General features: G+C 33.4%; 2 protein-coding genes across 3 annotated transcripts; both read left to right on the top strand.

Moving 5' to 3' along the window:
* Positions 1-10,883: 10,883 nt before the first annotated feature.
* Positions 10,884-14,803, top strand: LOC110723405 (probable WRKY transcription factor 72). Of its 2 annotated transcripts, XM_021902761.1 has the most exons (6): positions 10,884-11,158; positions 11,282-11,356; positions 12,461-12,994; positions 13,087-13,200; positions 13,646-14,161; positions 14,271-14,373. In XM_021902761.1, the coding sequence occupies exons 1-6, from the start codon at positions 11,054-11,056 to the stop codon at positions 14,292-14,294; spliced, it is 1,368 nt and encodes a 455-aa protein (XP_021758453.1). In that variant the 5' UTR covers positions 10,884-11,053; the 3' UTR covers positions 14,295-14,373. The 2 variants fall into 2 exon arrangements, with proteins under 2 accessions (XP_021758453.1, XP_021758451.1); XM_021902759.1 differs by having other exon boundaries at positions 13,646-14,803.
* Positions 14,804-16,204: 1,401 nt separating this feature from the next.
* Positions 16,205-17,020, top strand: LOC110723457. The gene has a single exon (XM_021902815.1). The coding sequence runs from the start codon at positions 16,205-16,207 to the stop codon at positions 17,018-17,020; it is 816 nt and encodes a 271-aa protein (XP_021758507.1).
* The last annotated feature ends 4,138 nt before the right edge of the window (positions 17,021-21,158 follow it).

Below are 21,158 nucleotides of genomic sequence, written 5' to 3'. Positions count from 1 at the left end.
TGTTAGACCTTTATAGATTCATCTAATAGTCTTGATATGTATTTTCAAAATACCAAATTTTATATGCTTTACGTATTATTTGCTCCGTAACCATATCTACTTTATAGTTTTGGTTGAGTGAAATTGAGGAGAAAAAAAATTGTAAGACCTAAAGTAATTTTCAGTTGTGGTCTCTAATGTACGTTCATGGTATAATTTAATCTTTAAAGGATGATTTTTAAAGGAAATTGAGACAATTATTAAGGGACAAAAGACAAAGAACATAATTAGAAATATTATATTAATAATGTGAGAGAGTGAAAAGGTAAAGTTTGGTGATTAATGTTTAATAATGTTATTGAAGGGAAAGTATAATATCATTGAAATGGTTCTTGTCTATAAGGACTTAAAAGGGTAAAAAGAACAATGAGAATTGAACCTTAGACATAAGCATCTTGATTCTTGACGACTTAATGGAGCAAAGACTTTTTAATATTATATTATGCATTCATCTAACCCATGAAGAGATTAACAGGATTTACATCTTAATTGTTCAAATCATAATATTTTGCAATGTTCATAACAAGCATTATTGGTAACTTTTAATCATCTTTTTAGGGCTGTTAACTAATAATAAATCTCAATACAAACTAATCATATGCCCACCCCTCCCCCATCCTTGAAATCCCTAGCAGCTAGGGATTCCGAGGGTGTTGAGGAAGGGCAGTTGGGGGGTTTCAAAGGTGGGGAAGGGGTTTCTCTAGGGTTTTGCGTAGGAAGGAAGCGGGTTTCGAGGTCGGGGCTCGTGGTTTAGGGGGAGGGAAACGACGTACGGCGCTGGTCGAGGGGGAAGGATAAAGTTGGGCTCGGGTCTGAAATGTGAAGGGCACTGGGTGATGGGTTTTGGTTTGGGCGGAAATGGGGGAGGGGGTTTAGGCGAGGGAATAGTGGTTCAAGGGTAGGGAAACGACGGGGCGAAGAGGCGGTGTGTAGGAGACGCCAACATCAGGGTTGGGGGTAGTCTGATTGCCAATGAAGGTAAGAATATCAAAATCTCAAGGGGAATCTTTGTGTGTGTGTGTATATATATATATATGATACGCCCCTACTACTGTTGTGCAACCTTTCCTTGATGCAAAAGGTAATGGCGTTGTTCATGGTGGGAAAGGTGGCTGGCTAAATGGTTTTAAAATATTATTTTTTAGTTTTTTAAAATTAATTAATTTTTTTTAAAAAAAAACTAATAAGAATGAAGTTGTCACGTGGCCTATTTAGCCTTAATGCTATGGAGTTTACCGTCGTTAGTCAGGTTAAGGGCATTTGGTGACATTTTGGTCAAACTCAAGGGTATATGGTGAATTTGAAAATTTTCATGGGTATATGATAAATAAAAAAAATACTGAGGGGAATATGGTGAAAATTTGTTTTTGAATTGTTTTTAAATGTTAAATTTAATTAAATTCATTTTCCTTATTTTTGAAATTCATTAAAATTTTCAAAATTAATTATTCTAATTATTGAATTTTTTTTTTCCAAATTAATTTATGAAAATCAATTTATATTATTAAAAAGATTAAAAATGTTTAAAAATTAGAAAAAAATTAGTTTTTTTTTATTAGGAAATAATTTAATTGTAATTGATATTATCATTTAAAAATCAATAACTATATACTAAAAGACACACCATAAATGACACATGCAATTTCTGGTGTGTCCTTAGTATTTAAAAAAAATAAATAGAAAATTTATTTAAGGAAATTATTTGTAAAATTTAATTACTATATAAATAGAAATGATATTTACCTTTTTTTATATTCACATTTAATTAACTAATTAATATGGAAAATAGAATAGCAAAATATAATCTTTGTAAATATTTTTAAAAAATACAATTTTCTACTATATGTTTTTATGTGGCAGACATAATATCCGTTTCAAGGATACAATTGAGATAGACAAAAGTTAATGACTAAAAACAAGATATTACAATATATGATCACTGATAAGTATATACGTACATAATTTTTTTTGTCAATAACCATGCATGGCACGGGACGTAACCTAATAATTAAAATATCATTAAGCTAAACTGATTATTTTAAAAAGAGAGGCTTATATGTTTTATTTTGTTGGATGATATACTTTTTAAAATAATTCAGGCTATTGCGTGCTGATGACTTGGCTGATTAATGTTTTACTTGTTGGCTTATATGTTTCATATTTTGGCTGATATGATTTTTAGGTTTGTATTCTTTTTGTTGGTTGATATACTTTTTAAAATTGTTGATAAGTTCTTTTTGTTGGCTGATATCAAACATTATTTTGCTTTATGTTTCTTTAGTTGACTGATATGTGTATTTTAATTGTTGGCTTATATGTTTTATTTTGTTGGCTGGTATGTTTATTTTGTTGGCTTACCTATTGGTTTTGTTGGCTAATACGCTTAATTTGTTGGCTGATTTATATGTTCCTTGTGCTGGTTGATAAATACCTTTTGTTGGCTTTGGCTTATATTTATATTTTGTTAGTTGATATACTCCTCTTGTTGGCTTATATGAATCTTTTATTGGCCGGTATACTCCTCTTATTGGTTTATATGTATCTTTTGTTGGCTGATACACTACTAAAAATACCGCTCAGTCGCTGAAAATAAAGGTGGACGTTATTTACATGGTCGCAAAATTCCAAAATTACGACTAATTGTGGTTGCAGATTTTATTGCGACCGTTTTCTCATTTTCAATGACCGTGTATGAAACGATCGCAATTTATAATAATTGCGACTGCTTTTTTTGTGTGGGTCGCGAAACTGACAATTTGAGACCGCCAAAGACGGTCGCTAAAATTATATATATATAATTAGCCCAAACACACCCCACTGCCTACCCAGCCGCACCACCAATTTCCACCATAAACCACCATTACCGCCCACCAGTAACGCCACCAATAACCACCTATAATCCAAAAAAACTATGAATTTATCAAATAATTAAACCTATTAAAATACCCACAAAAATAAATCAAACATTAAACCCAAAAGATTACACTCAAAAATGAAACACACAAAATTACAACAAAAAAATTCAACATACAAAATTAAACCCACAAAACTTATACCTTGAAAATTCAAACCATAACAATGAACAAAACAAATTAAACCAAAAAAATCAACCTAAAAATCAACCGAAAATAAGGCCAAAAAATCCGAAAAAAAAAATTGAACAAAAATCAAATTACAATTAGAACAAAAATCAATCGAAAATTCAAACACAAATTTGTCTTTGGGTTTACATGGTCAAATTCAGCCATAAAAACTCCAGATATGGAACTTTCATGGTCGAATTTGACCACAAAAACAATAATTCTCTTGTTGAAGAAAATCCAAACACCATAATTCGTTTGTTGACGAAAATTCGATCAACAAAACTCTAGATTTGGAGAAAATGAAGAAGAAAGTAAAAACAAAAATGGAGCGGATTCACCTTGTGAGATACGAACACAATAAAAGAAGAGATTGCCGGTGAAAAAAAGAACAAAGGGAGGAGGAGAAGAAAATAAAGGAAAGAGGAGAGAGAGAAAGGAAATAGGAAAAAGGGAGAGAGAGAGAGAAAGAAAAGGGAGCGGCGTTCTTGTTTGAAATTAGGGTTAGGGTGAGTTAGCTAACAGTTTATACTTTTTTTTTTAAAATAATCATTTTGTGACTGGTTAAAGCGGTAGAAGAATTGCGACCGACTCTTAAACGGTCGCAATTTGTGCTATTTGCGACCGTTAAAAGAGGTCGTAAACAATTTATTTTTATTTAGAATTATTTTGCACTCATATTTTTTTAAAAAATAATATTTATATAGCTTTGCGACGGCTTAATAGCCCACAAAGGTCGCAAATTTCATATTTTGCGACCATTTTAATGACGGTCATAGAAAAACGGTCGCAATTTGCCAAAAGTTTAGTGGTGATATAATCTTCTTATTGACTTATATGTATCTTTTGTTGGCTGATATACTCCTCTTATTGGCTTATATGTATCTTTTTTTTTTGCTGATATACTCCTCTTGTTGGCTGATATGTTTTTTTTTTACTAATGTCTTATATGTTCCTAATGTTGACTGATATAAGACAGTAATTAGTTGATATGTTCATTCTAATGGTAATATATATTTTTTTATTGGCTAATATTAACAACATACTCACAATCATTTCTCTCTCTTTCCTCTATTCCCCTCTTCTTCTCTTTCTTTCTAAAAAAAAAAAGAGAAAGTAGCAATTTGGATTTCCTCACAGAAAAAAATACAAAACAAATACCCCTTCATTCAACCCACCAACCCTCAACAAATACCCCAAACACACACGAAGAAGAAGAACTCAACAAGTGCGACGTCGTTTGGTCTACCTCATCCTCACCGGAAAAAGCAACCACTGCAGTCGCCGCCGTTGTTAGCCCTGCCATTACAATCTCCTCCACCAACGGAGTCTCCGCCGCCTTACTCACCCCCGACGAATTGAACCTCAAAGTCTAACCTCAATCCAACACAAAACACACAAAAAAAAAAAAAAACGAAATTGAGTATTAGAAATGTAAATTTACTTGCAAAATCTTATCAATGGTACTAGCTTTGCTGACAAAAAGGAGGATAAGAGGAGAGAAAAAGAGAAGGGAGGAGAGAAAGAGAGAGAAAGAGAAAGGAAAAGAAATCAGCCTGCCGCACAAACACTTGGGTGCGGGTGTGGCACCCAATAATTTGTGTTTTAAAAAATTATGGTTGTCATTTCAAAAAGCAATTATAGGATTATACATATATTAAATGTCTATCAGAATGTGTCAAATTATTATATTTATGTATTTGAATTTTTAGCCCTTCCCCAATATGATTAATTCTTGTTTGATTTTGCTAAATTCATTTTTATTATTGTTGATTTTCAATTATAGATCTCGTATGACTTTCATGAATGAAATTTAGTGTCCTTTAGGACGACTAAAAAAAAAAAAAAAACTCTATCAAGGAGAGGGAGAGGGAGAGAGAGTGAGAGTACTAAAGTGTTGAAGGACCAACTTAACAAAAAGCTGAAACTAATGGTTGAGGCCCATGAATATGTTTTATACTCTATCATGCCCCTCACACGAGAGCCGTTTGGGCTAGAAGTGTGGATGCAACATGGGCCCTCTTCATACCCAGCGCTTAATATTCCAAATGAAAGTGGGGGGAGGACTTTAATACCATGTTAGAGAACCAATTCAACTAAAAGATTAAGCTGATAGTTGAGGCTCAAAAATATGTTTTATACTCTATCATGCCTTCCCTCATACGAGAGCCTGTTTAGGCTAGAAGTGTGGATGCAGAATGGGCCCTCCTCATACCCAACGCTTAATATTCCACTTGAAAGTGGGGGGGTGGATGAGATTCGAACCCGTGATCTTTATATCACGCTGACTCTGATACCATGATAGAGTTATGAGTAAGAGAATGTTGGAAAGCTTACATTATATTGATGTGATTCCACAATTATATATAGTACATGAGTAAGCAATATAATACGGCTGGATACATTAGAGCACTTGTCTAGGTACATTAGCTAAGAATAAGGGATATATTTGACTATCAACCTAAGAGTAACTTAAGGGATTGCTAACTATAAACGAACAATATCAATAAATATGATTTGATCAAATCCTTTACATAAAGCACATTACTAATTTATGGTTGTAATTTGTAAATATCAAACATTATAATACCTTAATAAGTTAATAGTTACGTAAATATAATTTGATTTGGTTCTAAGTTTTGGATACCTCAAGATCGAACTTAGCCAAGCTAGCAAGTTTACATTAGCACTCTCATGCATCTTCATAGAAGTTATACATTGATCGATATGATATGATATGATATTTAATTTATGTAGTTTATATTAATTTTGATGAAAGAACATCAATGTAATTTCAATGCATTTTGAATCAATCAGTCTTTTCTTCAATAAACAGTGTATTGAGGCAACAACAAATCCATATTATATGAAAATTATGAAGGACTTTGAATTAATCAGTCTTTAATTTTCAGTTTTTTTGGAAGCCATCAGACAAAGAAAATGTATATTACAAAAAAAATAAATTATGAAATTCATCTCAACTAGTCACGACTAATATCATAAATTGAAAAAAATTAACAACTTGCTCATAATATTAGCACAAAATTAAATTAAATTAATTAACTAGATTGGACTCTCCGTATCCTTTGGTATAACATGTTTAAGCATCAAACATCAATAATTTATGTAGGAAGTGAGGGTCAAATTTTTGGAAACATTGTTTACTAATACAACTTGATTTAATTCGAATAATAATATTTGTCTCCCGACTATAAGAAATAAATAGTAGTATAGTTATTGGCATTGACGTCGTGGAGGAAATTATTCAGCTATAAAGTTGTGTTATAATGATAAGACATTCTTAATTATAAACTCGTACCCTCTATATCCATCATCTAATTTGGTCATATCTCCGTATTATAAGATTATTTTGTGGATTATAATGCGAACGGACTCATAATAATCTATGCTAATATACCAACCGAACAATGTAATTAGTCACCAATCAATAAGTAAATAGGCACTGTAACATATTAATCGATATCACGTACTCCATAAGTCCATAACTAAATGCTGGGGGGATGGATTGGAGTTACACATGTGTAATGTGTAGCATACGACGTGATGAGTAGAGCACGCAGGTTCAGTTTGTTTAAAGACCGAGAATATCAATGTGAAGGCGGCTTTGAAGTAGCTATGTACGTGACTCGTCTAGCAGTGAGCTAGCATACTATTATTGTGTGGCTGCCGTGGGGGTCATGGACCTCATGGTGCATCACGATTGTAAGCCTCTATGTGGTTCACTAACAATGTATTATTACGTTCACAATTATCAAGAGAAAGTTTTATAAATCTTGAATAGCAACGCACATGGTGATTATATTAAAATGTAGTAGTGATGTGAGACCCCTACGATGGACAGTCGAATGAGGCAGACTAACTGATTCAAGGCATATTCTAACACTAACTACGGTTGATGATATGTCTATTATTCATATTGAAATGATTTTGCCTGACTAGTATCACTTATAATATGCGCAACTTTAAGACTGAAATAATAATTAATACTCCATCTTGATTAGATGCTTGCATGTAAGTGGTAGTTGGACTAATTATGTGTCAAGTTAAACATCCAATTATACAGCAAGCAGTCAATAAGTAATATGACTCAAGTCAATCCCTCTTAATTAGCTGATCTGTTAGATTATTTAAGGTGCAGCAAAATAGGAGATCAGCTTGATTAAGAAAAATCCAAGCTAATTTGCTTACTGCTAAGGTCGTGCATTAGCAAATAATTAACTTAAATCTGGTCTTTCGCCTTTTAATAAGCCATTTAAATCAGTTTAATGACCTTACTTTAATTAAATAATACTACAATTTGGCCAATAAGCCTCAAGTTTAAGATTATATAATGTCAATACAAAAATTGATCATTTGTCCGTATTATTACCTTCTTCAACTAGAGAGTCATATATTTGTTCTCTGGACAATATAGCTGAGGTATTGTTGAGGGCTCGACCGATATATGAGTGTCACTAAGCTAGCTATAACTCGACATCGTTACCTCTAAATATGCGTTATTACTTATTATAGTAAATCTTCCTCGATCAACTACTCAAATCCAGGCCATCTCAATGATGGTAATAAATGACTCAATGGTGGTGACAATGTATGAAAAAAATTATAGGCACTGCCACCATGGTCTCTTTATATATATGTGGCCAGCCATTATGAGGGTTACTTCAGTATACTGTTATAAAGGTTATTCAATTAGTGTTGCAAGAGTTACTTCGTCAATGTTATAGGGGTTACTTTAATCTTCTATAAGCCACGCACAAAATACACAATAAAAATTTATTGTTATTGTTATCCAATTCTCTATTATATTTGCCTCTTAAAAATTACTGATTTTATTTTATCAATTTTTTTTTTTTTTAAAATTTAACTTATTTTTATTACATTAAAATTATATTTTATTAAATTAAAATTATTTTGTACTAAATATTATAGTGATACTGTATATATACTTAAATGTGCATGTTGTTGCAAAACAATTGTTGATTATGTGAGACTTTCCTCACATCTTTACACTCGACTTTTCTTAATTTACTCAATTTTTTTGTTCACATAAACCTAGTTTTTACTTATCTGTCTTACTTAATGAGAAGATGAATCATCTACCTTCCATTAAAGCCGAAGGGCCAAGCGGATCTGTACATAGTAGCCTATAAAAAAAATTAAAAAAAAAATTAAAAAAAAAATATTCTTGCAGCTCATTGTAATTTAAGGAATCCATTTAATGTGTACAATTGGGATCAGTAAAAGATTAATTAAAATTTGTGATCACTAATTTCAGTTTAATTTACATATATCTTGTGCCACTATACAGAATATACTCAATAAATTCCAAGTCAGTTCTCTGAGGCCTGCAATCATGTTGTTTTTATTATTATTATTATTATTAGTTTTTGGTATTAATTATTTCAATTTGGATAAACCTAGCTCATAAGATAAGGTATCATATATTTCTTAGAATAGTTCAAAGGGAGAAAATGAAATGAAATTCCAAAGATCACCTCTGTATATAGAGTCAATAAGAACACTTAATTATATTAATTATATCGTAATTAATTGATAAGATTGATCTTTAGGGTACATAGAAAAGGTAATACGTAGAAGAAGCTCATGAGTTGGCGCATTGTTTTCCATGCGTTATGCCGTTATTTATTTTGGTAGGAGATTGTCACTTGTAGATAGCGTGGTTTGATAGATTTCCTTTTGAGCATGTACATCTTGTGACCTTAGCTTGATATATATGATGCTATTGAAAATGAAGTTTATTTTGTCCCTTAGGGCTTAATTACTTCATCCGTTCAATATATATACCTAGCCAAGAGAGCCCTACTAAGACTTTTATGCTCCGATCCCTTCCCTGTCTGACCGCCCCCCCCCCCCCCCCCCCCTCCTCCCCTTAAACAAGATAAAAATAGATTGAAAATAAATAAATTATGATATATGGAGTATAAAGATCGACTACATATAAACATGCATTGAATATATTTCCTAATGGTAGAGGAATGAGAATTTATAACAAAATCGATATCACATGTTGATTATTGATGCTTACTAAATAATTGTCAATTTTTCCTTTAAATCTTGTTATTATATACATCCCTTATCATTTAACAAACAAATGGATCTAGGGTATGAGAAATTCTCATTACTAAAACAAAATCCATAAAAAGACTTTTTTTTATGAGTACATAATCTTGAGTGTACGTACGTACCCTCTCTCAAGACTTCAACCCAAACCCAACTTCATTGCGCACACAACCCCTTGCTCTTGCCTTGCTATTAGTCTAGGATCGAGATCAAAGGGGGTGACTGCACTAACTACCATCTAGACACCCCCTTGTTAAGAAAATAACTTATATGTGAGTTGAGTCTTTAGTGTTGTCACATTGGAGAATTAAAATTAGATTGATGATTGCGATACAATTGGTGGTCTAGACTAATCTACATACCTATTTTCAATCGGCCAGTCTCTCCTCCCGCCCCTCAATTAACCTAACAAAATTCCCAAATTGCAGTCAAATTTATCATACAAAGTTGAAATTTACTGCATATATAAAATTAATACATGTATAAAATAATTTCAACCATATTTTTTTGGTGCTAAAAAAGAAATTCAACTTCATAATAGTAATATAAATGCTTATAACAAAGTTTAATAAATAGAATGAATGTTCATACCAAGTCTGCTATATACAACCATTGCCAACTGTATCTACGGCAGTCAACAACCATAAGGATGTATATTACTAATTTAATAATTAATATGAATCAATAAGATGGTTATTAGATTACTCTTAAAGAGGTCAATGCAATGGACAACAAAGTCTCCATTTTAATTTAATTTTTGTAATTGATTAAGCATGATGGAAAGCTAAAATTTGTTTTTGATTAGTGTCTTAAATATTGGCAACTAGATGAAAGGTATCCCACTCATTATCATTATTGACTAGTATCCATGTGACATATTCTCATGGTACGAAGCTTCATTTTGTGGCCAGGTACCGTAAAAAACATGTATTGCTGAAAGGTATTTCTATCCAACTCTTCTTCAATTCTCAAGTCTCTCCAATTAGTCGACGGAGTTATAAATATTAACGACTACTCTTTCTGTCTTGAAATAATATCCACATGTACTACTTTTATGATTTATGTTCTTGATATTTCTATGTGGGAAGATATTGATCGTGGAGAACCTTATTATGTTAGCCGCCAGGTGAGCTTAAGGAGTAAATTTTAGCTGATTTGTCAATTTTTAGTCATTTAAAATTTTCAAAATTAGCAAAATTTATCAAATGAGAAAAAAAAATTACTCCGGCGTATATGTCAGAATTTATTGATATTTTGGCACTTCCAATGACACAACACGAGTAAACCCTCCAAAGACTAATAATAATGATTTATACTCCAATTGCGTTTATTTAATTAGTAGCTTTATTATACCATTCTCACATTCGTTATAATGTATAGTGGTAATTTACTAATTTGGTATACAATTATATTTAACTTTAATTATGCCACTACACACCTATATTAAGTCATTAAATGGGTATAGAAGCCATTTTTTAATCACTAAAACATTCTCAATTGCGAGAGCTTAGACAATATGACAACTAATTCTAAACGGAGATTTATATTCATAATTAAACCACTAGTAGTTGAAGTTGTACCATTCTTAAGTTGACAATGGGTTTAATTCATAGATACCTAAATAATGCGAAAGTTGGTTGGACAATTGACGTTCTAATGCGTGTGCTTCTCATGTAATGGGAAGAGATGAAGAGTTTCAATCTTTTATTTTTTATTTAATGTAAAGTCAATGGTTTGTAGTTTCTATAAGAAAGACTAGTACTAGTTCTCTCAGTCAAAGACCACAAAATTTTTTTTGTTTTCAGCTGATCAAACTTAGGATTTCTTGAGAGATGGATGCAAATAACCGCGACACCTCTACCTCTAGCGCCGAAACCAACCCCGAAAAAGATGTTATTATAGTCAGACATGAAGACAACTGCATAGAGGAAATGAAGGTAAATTCTTAGCTAGCTTATGATATGATATATGATGCTATTTTTCTACTTTAGAAAGTGTTAGATTGCATAATATATTATTAACTATGTTTCTTTCGATTTGTTACATTTTTCGTGTTGTAGCCAAGAATCGAAGATGAAGATAAGACCCTCAAGATCTCTTCCCCTAAGCAGGAAATTCCAGTTATTAACAAAGAGGTATGAATAGTAGATTATTAGCTTATTGTATTATTAATTAGTAATCGAAATCCTTAAGGTTTTTATTTTATTTTTTATTTTTTTATTTTTTTATGTTAGTTTATCGTTAAGTTGTTCATTACTTCATAAATATGTGCCTGATTTATGTTGCAATTTTTAACAAAACTTAGCATAGAAGATAGATTTAGTAATACGATGATAATATAATTTAGTATAGAGCATGGTTATGAAGAAAAAATCACTGATAACAGTTCATTATCAAATCGTTTACTAGTTCACAATCTTACACTAACTTGATCTAATGGATTGATTTATGAATGTTTTTATCTAGTTCATGAGCTAAATAAAAAGGCACTTAATTAACTGAATTCCGAAACATATGATAGGAGAGGAAAGTAAGAATAAACACATGATGAACATGAAGTTCGCGATAAATTTTGTATCATTAACTAGTGCTCCTATTAATTCATTTTTTCATAATTCAACAAGAAAAAAAAAATTGTGTCCAGATTCATTAAATGTAAGGAAAAGATCCTTCACAAATTACTTCATTCTTTTTTAATTGTGCAGACTTTGATTTATTTAGAAAAAAATGTACCAAACCCTAGTCACAATAATAACTAGAAGTTTTACTAGATGGAAATTTGATGTTACTATATAATATTACAAATGGCAAAATTAGAGAGAAATAGTCGGTTGTAAGACTGACATTTACGTTTGAATTCATTTTAAAAAAAAAAAAAGTTTAACAAAGATTTAGGCTTTGACTTCCTACATCTTTGATGTCATCCTTTTGTTTTATTATGAAGTTGCTTAGAATTTTTCTAATTTTACGTTCTCTCCTAAGATAAGATATTTTTATAACTTACTCTTTCTGTCTTTCTAAAAGTTCTTCTTGTTTGAATGATGATTGTCTCATAAAAAAGTCAAAATAGAAAGAGTTTTACGAGTAATCTAAACAATAGAAGTAATTTTTTGTAACTTATTATATTATGATTTTCTAAGCTAGTAAGCAATTAATTAATTGCACTACAAATAAATTAGATATGTCAATGAATTATGCTTTGTAATATTGATTAATTGTTTGTGATGTCTATTATTCAGCACAACGAACTTGAATCTGCAAAAGCTGAGATGGGTGAAGTGAAAGAAGAAAATGAAAGATTAAAGAAGATGTTGGAACGAGTCGAAAATGACTACAAATCATTGCAATGGCGGTTCTTTGACATCCTCCAACACGAACAATCACCCTCAACAATATCGGAAAATACAAATCAGCACAAGGATGAACCTGAAGTTTCACTTTGCCTAGGCTTACAAGTCAATAACAAGCGCAAGAAGGATGATACTAATATTAGTAGATCCTCTAGTATTGCTAAAGAAGACGCGAAGTTAATGAGTGAAGGACTTTCCCTGGGACTCGAATACAAGAGTTCTCCTTCAATTAATTTATCAGAGAAGGGTTCAGAGAGAAGTACAGAGATGGATGATTCAAAAGAAGATGGTACAGGAGAAACTTGGCCGCCAAGTAAGGTTTTAAAGACGACGACTGATAGTGCTAAAGAAGAAGAAACTACACAGCCAAACATCACTAAAAGGGCAAGGGTTTCTGTAAGAGCTAGATGTGACACACCAACTGTAAGTCGAAATGTCAAGTAACAATTTTAAAAATTTATTTTAATTAGTGTTGAAAATTAATTCTTTGGAAATTAATTAATTGTTAAATGCAGATGAATGATGGATGCCAATGGAGGAAATATGGGCAGAAGATTGCGAAAGGAAATCCGTGTCCACGAGCTTACTATCGTTGCACGGTTGCACCATCATGTCCAGTTAGAAAACAAGTGAGTTCAGGATTACATGCACTTACAAATTGTTTTGACCTCAGAATTACAAAGGACTTTTAAAAAATGTCTCATTAAAATCATAAAATGTGTGCCTTTATCATTTGTTTCAATTTAGTAGTTGGTCATTACTTATCCGAATAAGGATTAATAGTCTCTCTAATAGTTTAGCAAGGCTGTCGCATACATCCTACCACGCCCTTGCATCACTTAATAGATAGATGCTCGTTTAATTATTGCTCGTTAAAGGTTCTAGGATTATATTTATTGAAGTTAGTATTGTTGATTAGTTCTCTTTTATCACATTTCATTCCTTACATAAATTGTGTATAATTTTTACTCGTATTATTTTTTGGATGTCTGAACTTGCAAGTGTTCTATAATTCTTTTAGCAATATAAAAGTATATGATCATTTATCTAATCATTTCTATCATCTATTATTAGGTGCAAAGGTGTTGCGACGACATGTCTATCTTAATAACAACTTACGAAGGGACACACAACCACCCACTTCCAGTAGCAGCCACGGCCATGGCATCGACAACCTCAGCAGCAGCATCAATTCTCTTGTCCGGCTCATCAACCTCACAAGGCGGTCTTACTTCCTCAGCTCCCTCAATGACCTCGGCCAACCTCAACGGACTAAGCTATACCCTCTACAATAATTCAAGGACAGGACAGTTTAATTTACCTAATTCTTCTGCACCAACACCACCAACAATCACCTTAGACCTCACTGCTACTCCTTCCTCGGTTTTTAACAAAAGCCATACCGCGAATAACTTTCTCCAAACACCATCCAATTACTCTTCTAGAAGCCTCGATTTCTCTTCTTCAGATACAAAAAGTACATTGTTTCCTGTTTCTTGGAGCAATAACAGCTACCTAAATTACAGTCTATTGCCCTCAAATAAACCTCCTGTTGGGTCCATAAGTTTCGGAAAATCTACTTATGAACCAGTAAGTCATCTTAATTCATTGGACCGTGTTAACAATCAAGCTTCCACTTCTTCTTCCTCCTCTTCTCATCAATTTTTAACTGAGACACTAACCAAGGTACTTACTTCAGACCCGAGTTTTCAGTCTGCAGTAGCTGCTGCAATTTCTTCCATGGTAGGAAGCAGTAACAATAACATCACAAATAATATAAATCGAACAAATAATGCTGAGTGTTTAACTACTCAAAGCATGAGATGGGCGGATCAAGTTCAAGGTAATACAGCCAATTTCTTGCCTCAGAATGGCAAGGGGTGCGCGCCAACTTACTTAAACAAGCCTACATCATCAGCATCAAACTCGCAATCCTCAGGAAACTTCATGCTTTTACAACCTCCGTTTCCTTTTTCCCTTTCAAAGAGTTCTTCACCACAAGATCACAAAGACTAAGTAAATATTGATTTATATTCAACCTCAGTACTAAACTCTTACTTCATATTTTTTGTATCAATTGTATCATTAAAATTCCAAACACATTCAAGAAGAATGATTATAGCAGCTTATTATAGATAATTGAATGACCATACTGTAAATTCAACTTATTCCATATGTAAATAATGAGGTGTTTTTTGTTTCCTATTAATCACATTAATAGTTTGGCTTGTTCTTCGGTTTTTGATAGAGTATAATAATATGTTTACGGGTCTTAACCATCAGTTTGAACTTTTGGTTGAAATAATCCTTTAACATGGTATTGGAGCCCGGATGACACAAAAGCCACAGATTTGAATTTCTTCTACCCCAACTTTCAAGTGGAATATTTCGTGTTGGGTATTAGGGCCCATGTCGCATCTACAGTTCAAGCCCAAATGTCTCTCATGTGAGGGGGCGTGAATGCGTATTAAAACATATTTAAGAGCCTTGCTTTTGGTTGAGATGTTCCTTTTAACAAATTTCAACTTTGATTTAATATACTATGTATATTCTATCCGAAGAGATTAATTATCTAACCATTATTGAAGCCAATGTTTTCAAATTTATGTTTTAATTTTTACATTTTTGTAATTTTCCCACTTGACTTTTTATTTTTTGTTTGTTACTGCACATCTTTGACAAAAAAAATATATTTTTAATTATCAATAAATATATTAAAAAATAATAAATAAAAAATAAATATAAATTTGTTCCTTTTGCACACTAAGATATATCCAATACCAGTAACATTTTACAAGAATATATATATATATATATGGGGAGGCTCTGGTGAGAATTTTTCTTATGTGAGAACATTTTTTATGTTCTAAATTTTTAGTTGTATGTTCTAAATTTTAAATCTGATGTTCTAAACTTTTTCTTAAGTGTTCTAAATTAAATCATATGTTCTAAATTAGTACTCACATGTTCTAAACCATAAATTAGTTAAGTTAGATGTTATAAATTTCGAATGACTTATTCCGAAATTTTAACTTATATGTTCTAAATTTTAAAACATGCGTGTGTTCTAAGATTTTTAGTTATATGTTCTAAATTCGAAAACATATGTTCCAAATTTTACTCAAATGTTCTATATTTTTACTTATATGTTCAATATTTTTACTCCCATTTTCTATATTTTATACCAAGTGTTCTAAATTTTTTATTCACATGATCTAAATTTTAAATCAAATGTTTTAAATTTTAATCATATATATGTTCTAAATTTCATTAAACAAATTTTTTAAATTTTTACTCACATGTTCTAATTCTTGAATCAGATGTTCTAAATTATTGCTCACACACATATTCAAAATTATTAGTCATATGTTTTAAATTTAAATTTGAATCGCATGTTCTAAATTTTTACTCGTATGTTCTAACTTATTACTCACGTGTTCTAAATTATAGATTAGTTCTCATATAAGTATAAATTCTCACATACAGTTATCTAAATAAAGTTTAAAAAAAAAAGAAAAGAGTCTCGCTCTGGTTTAGGGTTTCCTGGTTCGGAGGTATGAGTGGTTCTCTTGCGCGTTCAAGCGATCTCCCTTTCTCTGATGAGGGGGTTGTCGTGGTTTCTTTGGATTCAGAATGGCAGGGGAAATTATTGAGAAGTGGTCAAAATTGAGTATTACAGAGGAAGAGAATGAAATTGCAGAATTAGGAGGTTCGAATGATGAAGAACAGAACAATAAATTAGCCCTATCTTTGGTGGGGAAATTGCTGACTATTAGATCATATAACTTTGAAGCTCTACAAAATACCCTTAAACAGATTTGGTCTTTGTCTCATGGGGTGTTATTCCGCAAGATCGAGAACAATCTATTTGTTATACAATTCTTCCATTGGCGTGACAAGGAGAAAGTTCTTGATGGTGCTCTATGGAATTTTGATAACCAATTGCTTTTACTCAAGGACATTCAGGGGGACGAACAACTTGAGAACATTGACCTCAAGTTCTGCCCTTTCTGGATCAGGTTGTATAATCTTCCGTTTGATAACAGGTCCGATGAGGATGTGAAGAAAATTACCGAAAAGGTTGGAGTTGTTTTGGAGGTTGAGCAAGACGAACTGGGGTGGGATAAATCAAGGAGGGTTCGTGTTATGATTGACACATCAAAACCTATTCGCAGAATACAGAAAATTCGCAATAAGAAAGGAGTTGTTACTTCGGTGCAATTTAAGTATGAGAGGTTGTCTACTTTTTGCTTCTTGTGTGGAATCCTTGGCCATACGGAAAAGGATTGCCCCAATGCTGACGAAGACGAGGAAATTGAAGAGAAGCAATGGGGGCTATGGTTAAGGGCGTCGCCTCGAAAGGGGCATGATAGGTTGAAGGAGGAGGTCGACAGTCTACGGAAGAAATCACAATCCCTTGTATTTACTCACAAGCCCGAATCACTGTAAGGAGGAGGGGACGTGTTGAATGGCCGCAAACTTTTCTTTTCGTCTTCTATGAATAAGTCTATGGACAAAGCACCAATGGATAGAGCTGCTACTCTGCAAATTGTTGTTGATCCTAATACAAACAAATCTGTGCTCCGAACTACGGGGTGTGTTGGAGAGTACGAATGGGAATGATGGGGAGGGAGTACCGATTGCAAGTGAGGGTGATGGAGATGGTGTGGGGGATGTGGATGTTGGGATGAATATTGTGAGTGAGGTGTGTGCTGTTGAGGGCCAGGGGACGATTGCAGGGGGGAGTTTGGGTATGGTGGCAGAGGATGGGGGAAAGGGGGGGAATGATTCTGGGACAATTACAAAAAATAATAGAAAATGGAAAAAAGTTTCTAGAATGGAGGAGGGGTATGGTGAAGGAAGTAGGGGGTTACTACGACCAGTAGTGATTGTGAGATTATAAAAAATAAAAAGAGGGGGATTGAGGAGATGGGGTATGATGGGGATATGGAGAAAAGAAGGAAGTTGGTGCTCGTATCTAACTCTAGGGACAGTAATATCCAAGTAGAGGGTGATGGTAATGACCATGCCCTCGAAAGGCAATGTAAATATTGAGTTGGAACGTCCAAGGGGTTGGCAACCTTTGGACAGAGAGGATTCTCCGTGATTTATGTTGGAGAGATAGGACGAATGTGGTGTTTTTAACCAAAACAATGATTGATAGTGCTGTGTTGGAGAGAATTAAGAGAAGGTGTGGGTATGAAAATGATATATGTATTAGAAGCAATGGGAATTTTGGAGGAATGAGATTTTGGTGGCATGATGTGAAGGCTACTATTTTTTCATACTCTATACATCATTTTGCTATTGATATTTGTGATAGATTGGGCGTTCCGCAGTGGAGAGCGATTGGTATCTATGGGTGGCCTGAGACGGAGAATAATTATAAGACTTGGGACCTCATGAGAAGCCTGAGAAGGGATTGTAATCTTCCTTGTATTATATTCGGAGATTTTAATGAAATTGTGAGTATGTCGGAAAAGAGTGGTGGAGCTGTGAGACGTGAGTATTTGATGGATGCTTTTAGGGGTGCCATTATGACTGTAGCTTACGTGATTTGGGGTTTACTGGTAGTATTTTTACTTGGCAAAGGGGGAGGACGGAGGACACTATTATTAGGGAGAGGCTTGATAGGTTTCTTGGAGATGACCCTTGGTGCGAATTGTGGCCGAATTTTAAAGTTAAACACCTTGCTCGTATTGACTCCGATCATGCTCCGATCCTACTGGATACAATTAATTATTATGAACGTGGCAGGAAGAAAAAATTGTATAGGTTCGAAGCAATGTGGCTCTCAAAACCGGAGTGCAATGATGTGGTGAGGAAAGCGTCGGAAGATGGGGCTGGTAGTGCGCCTCACTCTCGTATAGCTTCATGTGCGACTGCTCTGTCAAAGTGGGCAGCCAAGTCATTTGGTGATGTGAAGAAAAAAATCAGAGCACTTGAGTCCGAACTCCAAGAAGCACAGGGAGGCCATATGGATGCGGCTAGGATGAGTCAGTGTGAGAAAATTTCTGGGACCATCAATGAATTTCGTTTTCAGGAAGAAACTTATTAGTATGTGAGGGCTCATGAAAATGAGTTGAAATATGGAGACAAAAATACGGCGTATTTCCACAGAAAGGCAAGTCAGAGAAGGAAAAAACCCGAATTGAGGGACTGTTCAATTCGGCAGGGAGTGGGTCGATGAAGAAGCTCAATAACACAATGTGGTAGCCAATATTTTTCGAACCTATTCAAAACTGATGACCTTGTTGATTTTGAGGCTGCATTGGAAGGAATTGATATGATGGTGACGAGTGAAATGAATAAAAAGCACTCCGAAGAACCGAGCTCTGAGGAGGTCAAGTTAGCGTTATTCCAGATGCATCCAAATAAGGCTCCTGGTACTGACGGTGTGCATGCTTTATTTTTCCAAAAATTTTGGCATATTGTTGGTTCTGATATTATTGCAATGGTAAAAAATTGGTGGAGGGGTGTAGGGAATAATTTCAAGCTTTAATCCCACTAACTTGAACCCCGCTGTGATCATACACTAAAGTACGGTGGCGTCCAAAAGGGAAGAAGATAGAGCAAAAGAGTCGCCATCAAGTTTTTTTTTAGGAACTTGTAAACCGTTCATAGGATGAAGGTTACACCCCTTAACGATCCAAGAGATCGTCAACTCCATAAGGTCATGAACCAAATAAGGGTTTGGGGATGAAGATACAAATCCAATCTAAAAGAGATTGAATCTGCCCTAATAATAGGCCTCTACTTTATTCTGATCGTATTCATGTGCGCTTTTTAATTAACATGCAATCATTAGGATTAACCCTAAACCTGTTTATCTATGTTGGTTGAATTTAATGCACAAATAAAATATTATTGGCGATCACTTGAATTATAATCGCATTAACCCTAAACAAGATTATTAATTATCTTATTAACCGTGATTACAAGTACAAATTCCCTTTAAACATGCATAAAAGGTGTGATCAAGCAATAAATAAATATAATATGTATCAAGCAACATAATAATAATCATAATAACAATATCATCATAAATAAAATAATCATCATCAAAATAATAATAATAATATTCATAATCATTATAAATTATAACAATTATAATCATAATCATGTTCATGTTAATATTAAAGTATAATAATAATAGCAAGAACCTAAGCATGATACTAACAAGATTAATAACAAACCCTAGCATGTCACTAAGCATTAAAAATCAAATCTTTAGCCCTAACATGATACTAACAATCATAAATATTAGGAAGAACGTAGGAAGCATTATAACAATCATATTTAATATTAAAAATACCCTAGACATGATACTAGGAATATCATAATAATGTAAACATGATTTCTACATCATAATATCAATAAATCAATAAAGTACTTACTTTGATGCCTCATATCTCTTTCTAATAACAAAATACACACGTTAGTAAATTCAAGGAAAATAATAAACAATAATTAAATTAAATAATTGAAAGAGATATTTGGGACCAAACCCTCATAAATTAAACCTTTTACGTCTAGGGCGAAGGCAACTTCGAATATGGCTAAATGTTTCTAGATCTTGTGAATGCGGAATTTTGTATGAGAAAACAAAGAAAGAAAGAATTGAATGTTGAAGAGAGATGAATGATTCAGAGAATGCTAAAGAATTAATGATTGTTGATGATAACTTGTGAATGAGGAGAATTCGTGAATGAAAACGGAGTTTTTAATACGATATTTATAGAGAAAATCAGCCAAAAAGATAAATTAAACAAAACAGAGTCTGACGCTCAGAAAACAAGGCTGGCGCCAACCCTGGCTAGCTGGCGCCAGGCACCAACACCAGTGCCAGGCGCCAATGGCTAGCGCCAGGCCTGGTTCCAGGCGCCAAGGCCTGGTGTTAGGCGCCAAGCCTGATTCCAACGCGTTTTCTAAAATCCGATAAGTTTACCGTACTGGAGGATAAAATAATATAATTTCCTCAAAAATGCTATTTGATTTTGATTAAAACTCTGAAAAGTCAACAAAAGTCAATTTATCAATGCTAATTGAATTAGGAATGAAAAGAACCTTCTAGAAGAATCTAGAAGACTAAAACCATTCGTAATTGCATTAGGAATGATAAATCATATTAGGCCCTCCCCTAGATCATTGGGCTGCACATAAAGCTCAAACCGGGCCCAGTTTGGTAAATTGGCCATAACTTCCTCAATATTCATCGAAATTGGGCTTATTATATATCGTTGGAAAGGTCTTTGCAAGCCCCATCCAACTACACTACTATTGGACCCATATCATGGACCAACCAAACTGGATTGGCTGCTTTCTTAAAATAAAGTTTTCAAAAACAGAGAGAAGAGAAAAGAAATAAAAACTTTCCGCAACACTAGACCTTCCACACTTTCGTTTCATTCGATTATGATTCGACGTGAAAGGTACTCATCACTAGGTTTGGTTTTGGGGAGACACAAATGGGTGTCTACAGAAGCCCTTACTTTGACTGAGTTTGGAGAAACGCAAGTTTCGAAAACAAAAGTCAAAGTAGCGATAGGGACGGAGAATGATTCAGAACGTTCTGCGATCCTAAATC

This window comes from Chenopodium quinoa, unplaced genomic scaffold, assembly GCF_001683475.1.
Source record: "Chenopodium quinoa cultivar QQ74 unplaced genomic scaffold, ASM168347v1, whole genome shotgun sequence".
Taxonomy (NCBI): Eukaryota; Viridiplantae; Streptophyta; class Magnoliopsida; order Caryophyllales; family Amaranthaceae; genus Chenopodium; species Chenopodium quinoa.
This window is presented reverse-complemented; position numbering and strand designations above follow the sequence as displayed.

Excerpts from the sequence above, each read along its gene's own strand:
- LOC110723405 (XM_021902759.1), top strand. The coding sequence starts at position 11,054 with ATGGATGCAAATAACCGCGACACCTCTACCTCTAGCGCCGAAACCAAC. Across the intron at positions 12,995-13,086 it reads CTAGATGTGACACACCAACT|ATGAATGATGGATGCCAATG; the intron begins GTAAGTCGAAAT and ends TGTTAAATGCAG. Across the intron at positions 13,201-13,645 it reads CATGTCCAGTTAGAAAACAA|GTGCAAAGGTGTTGCGACGA; the intron begins GTGAGTTCAGGA and ends ATCTATTATTAG.
- LOC110723457 (XM_021902815.1), top strand. The coding sequence starts at position 16,205 with ATGGCAGGGGAAATTATTGAGAAGTGGTCAAAATTGAGTATTACAGAG.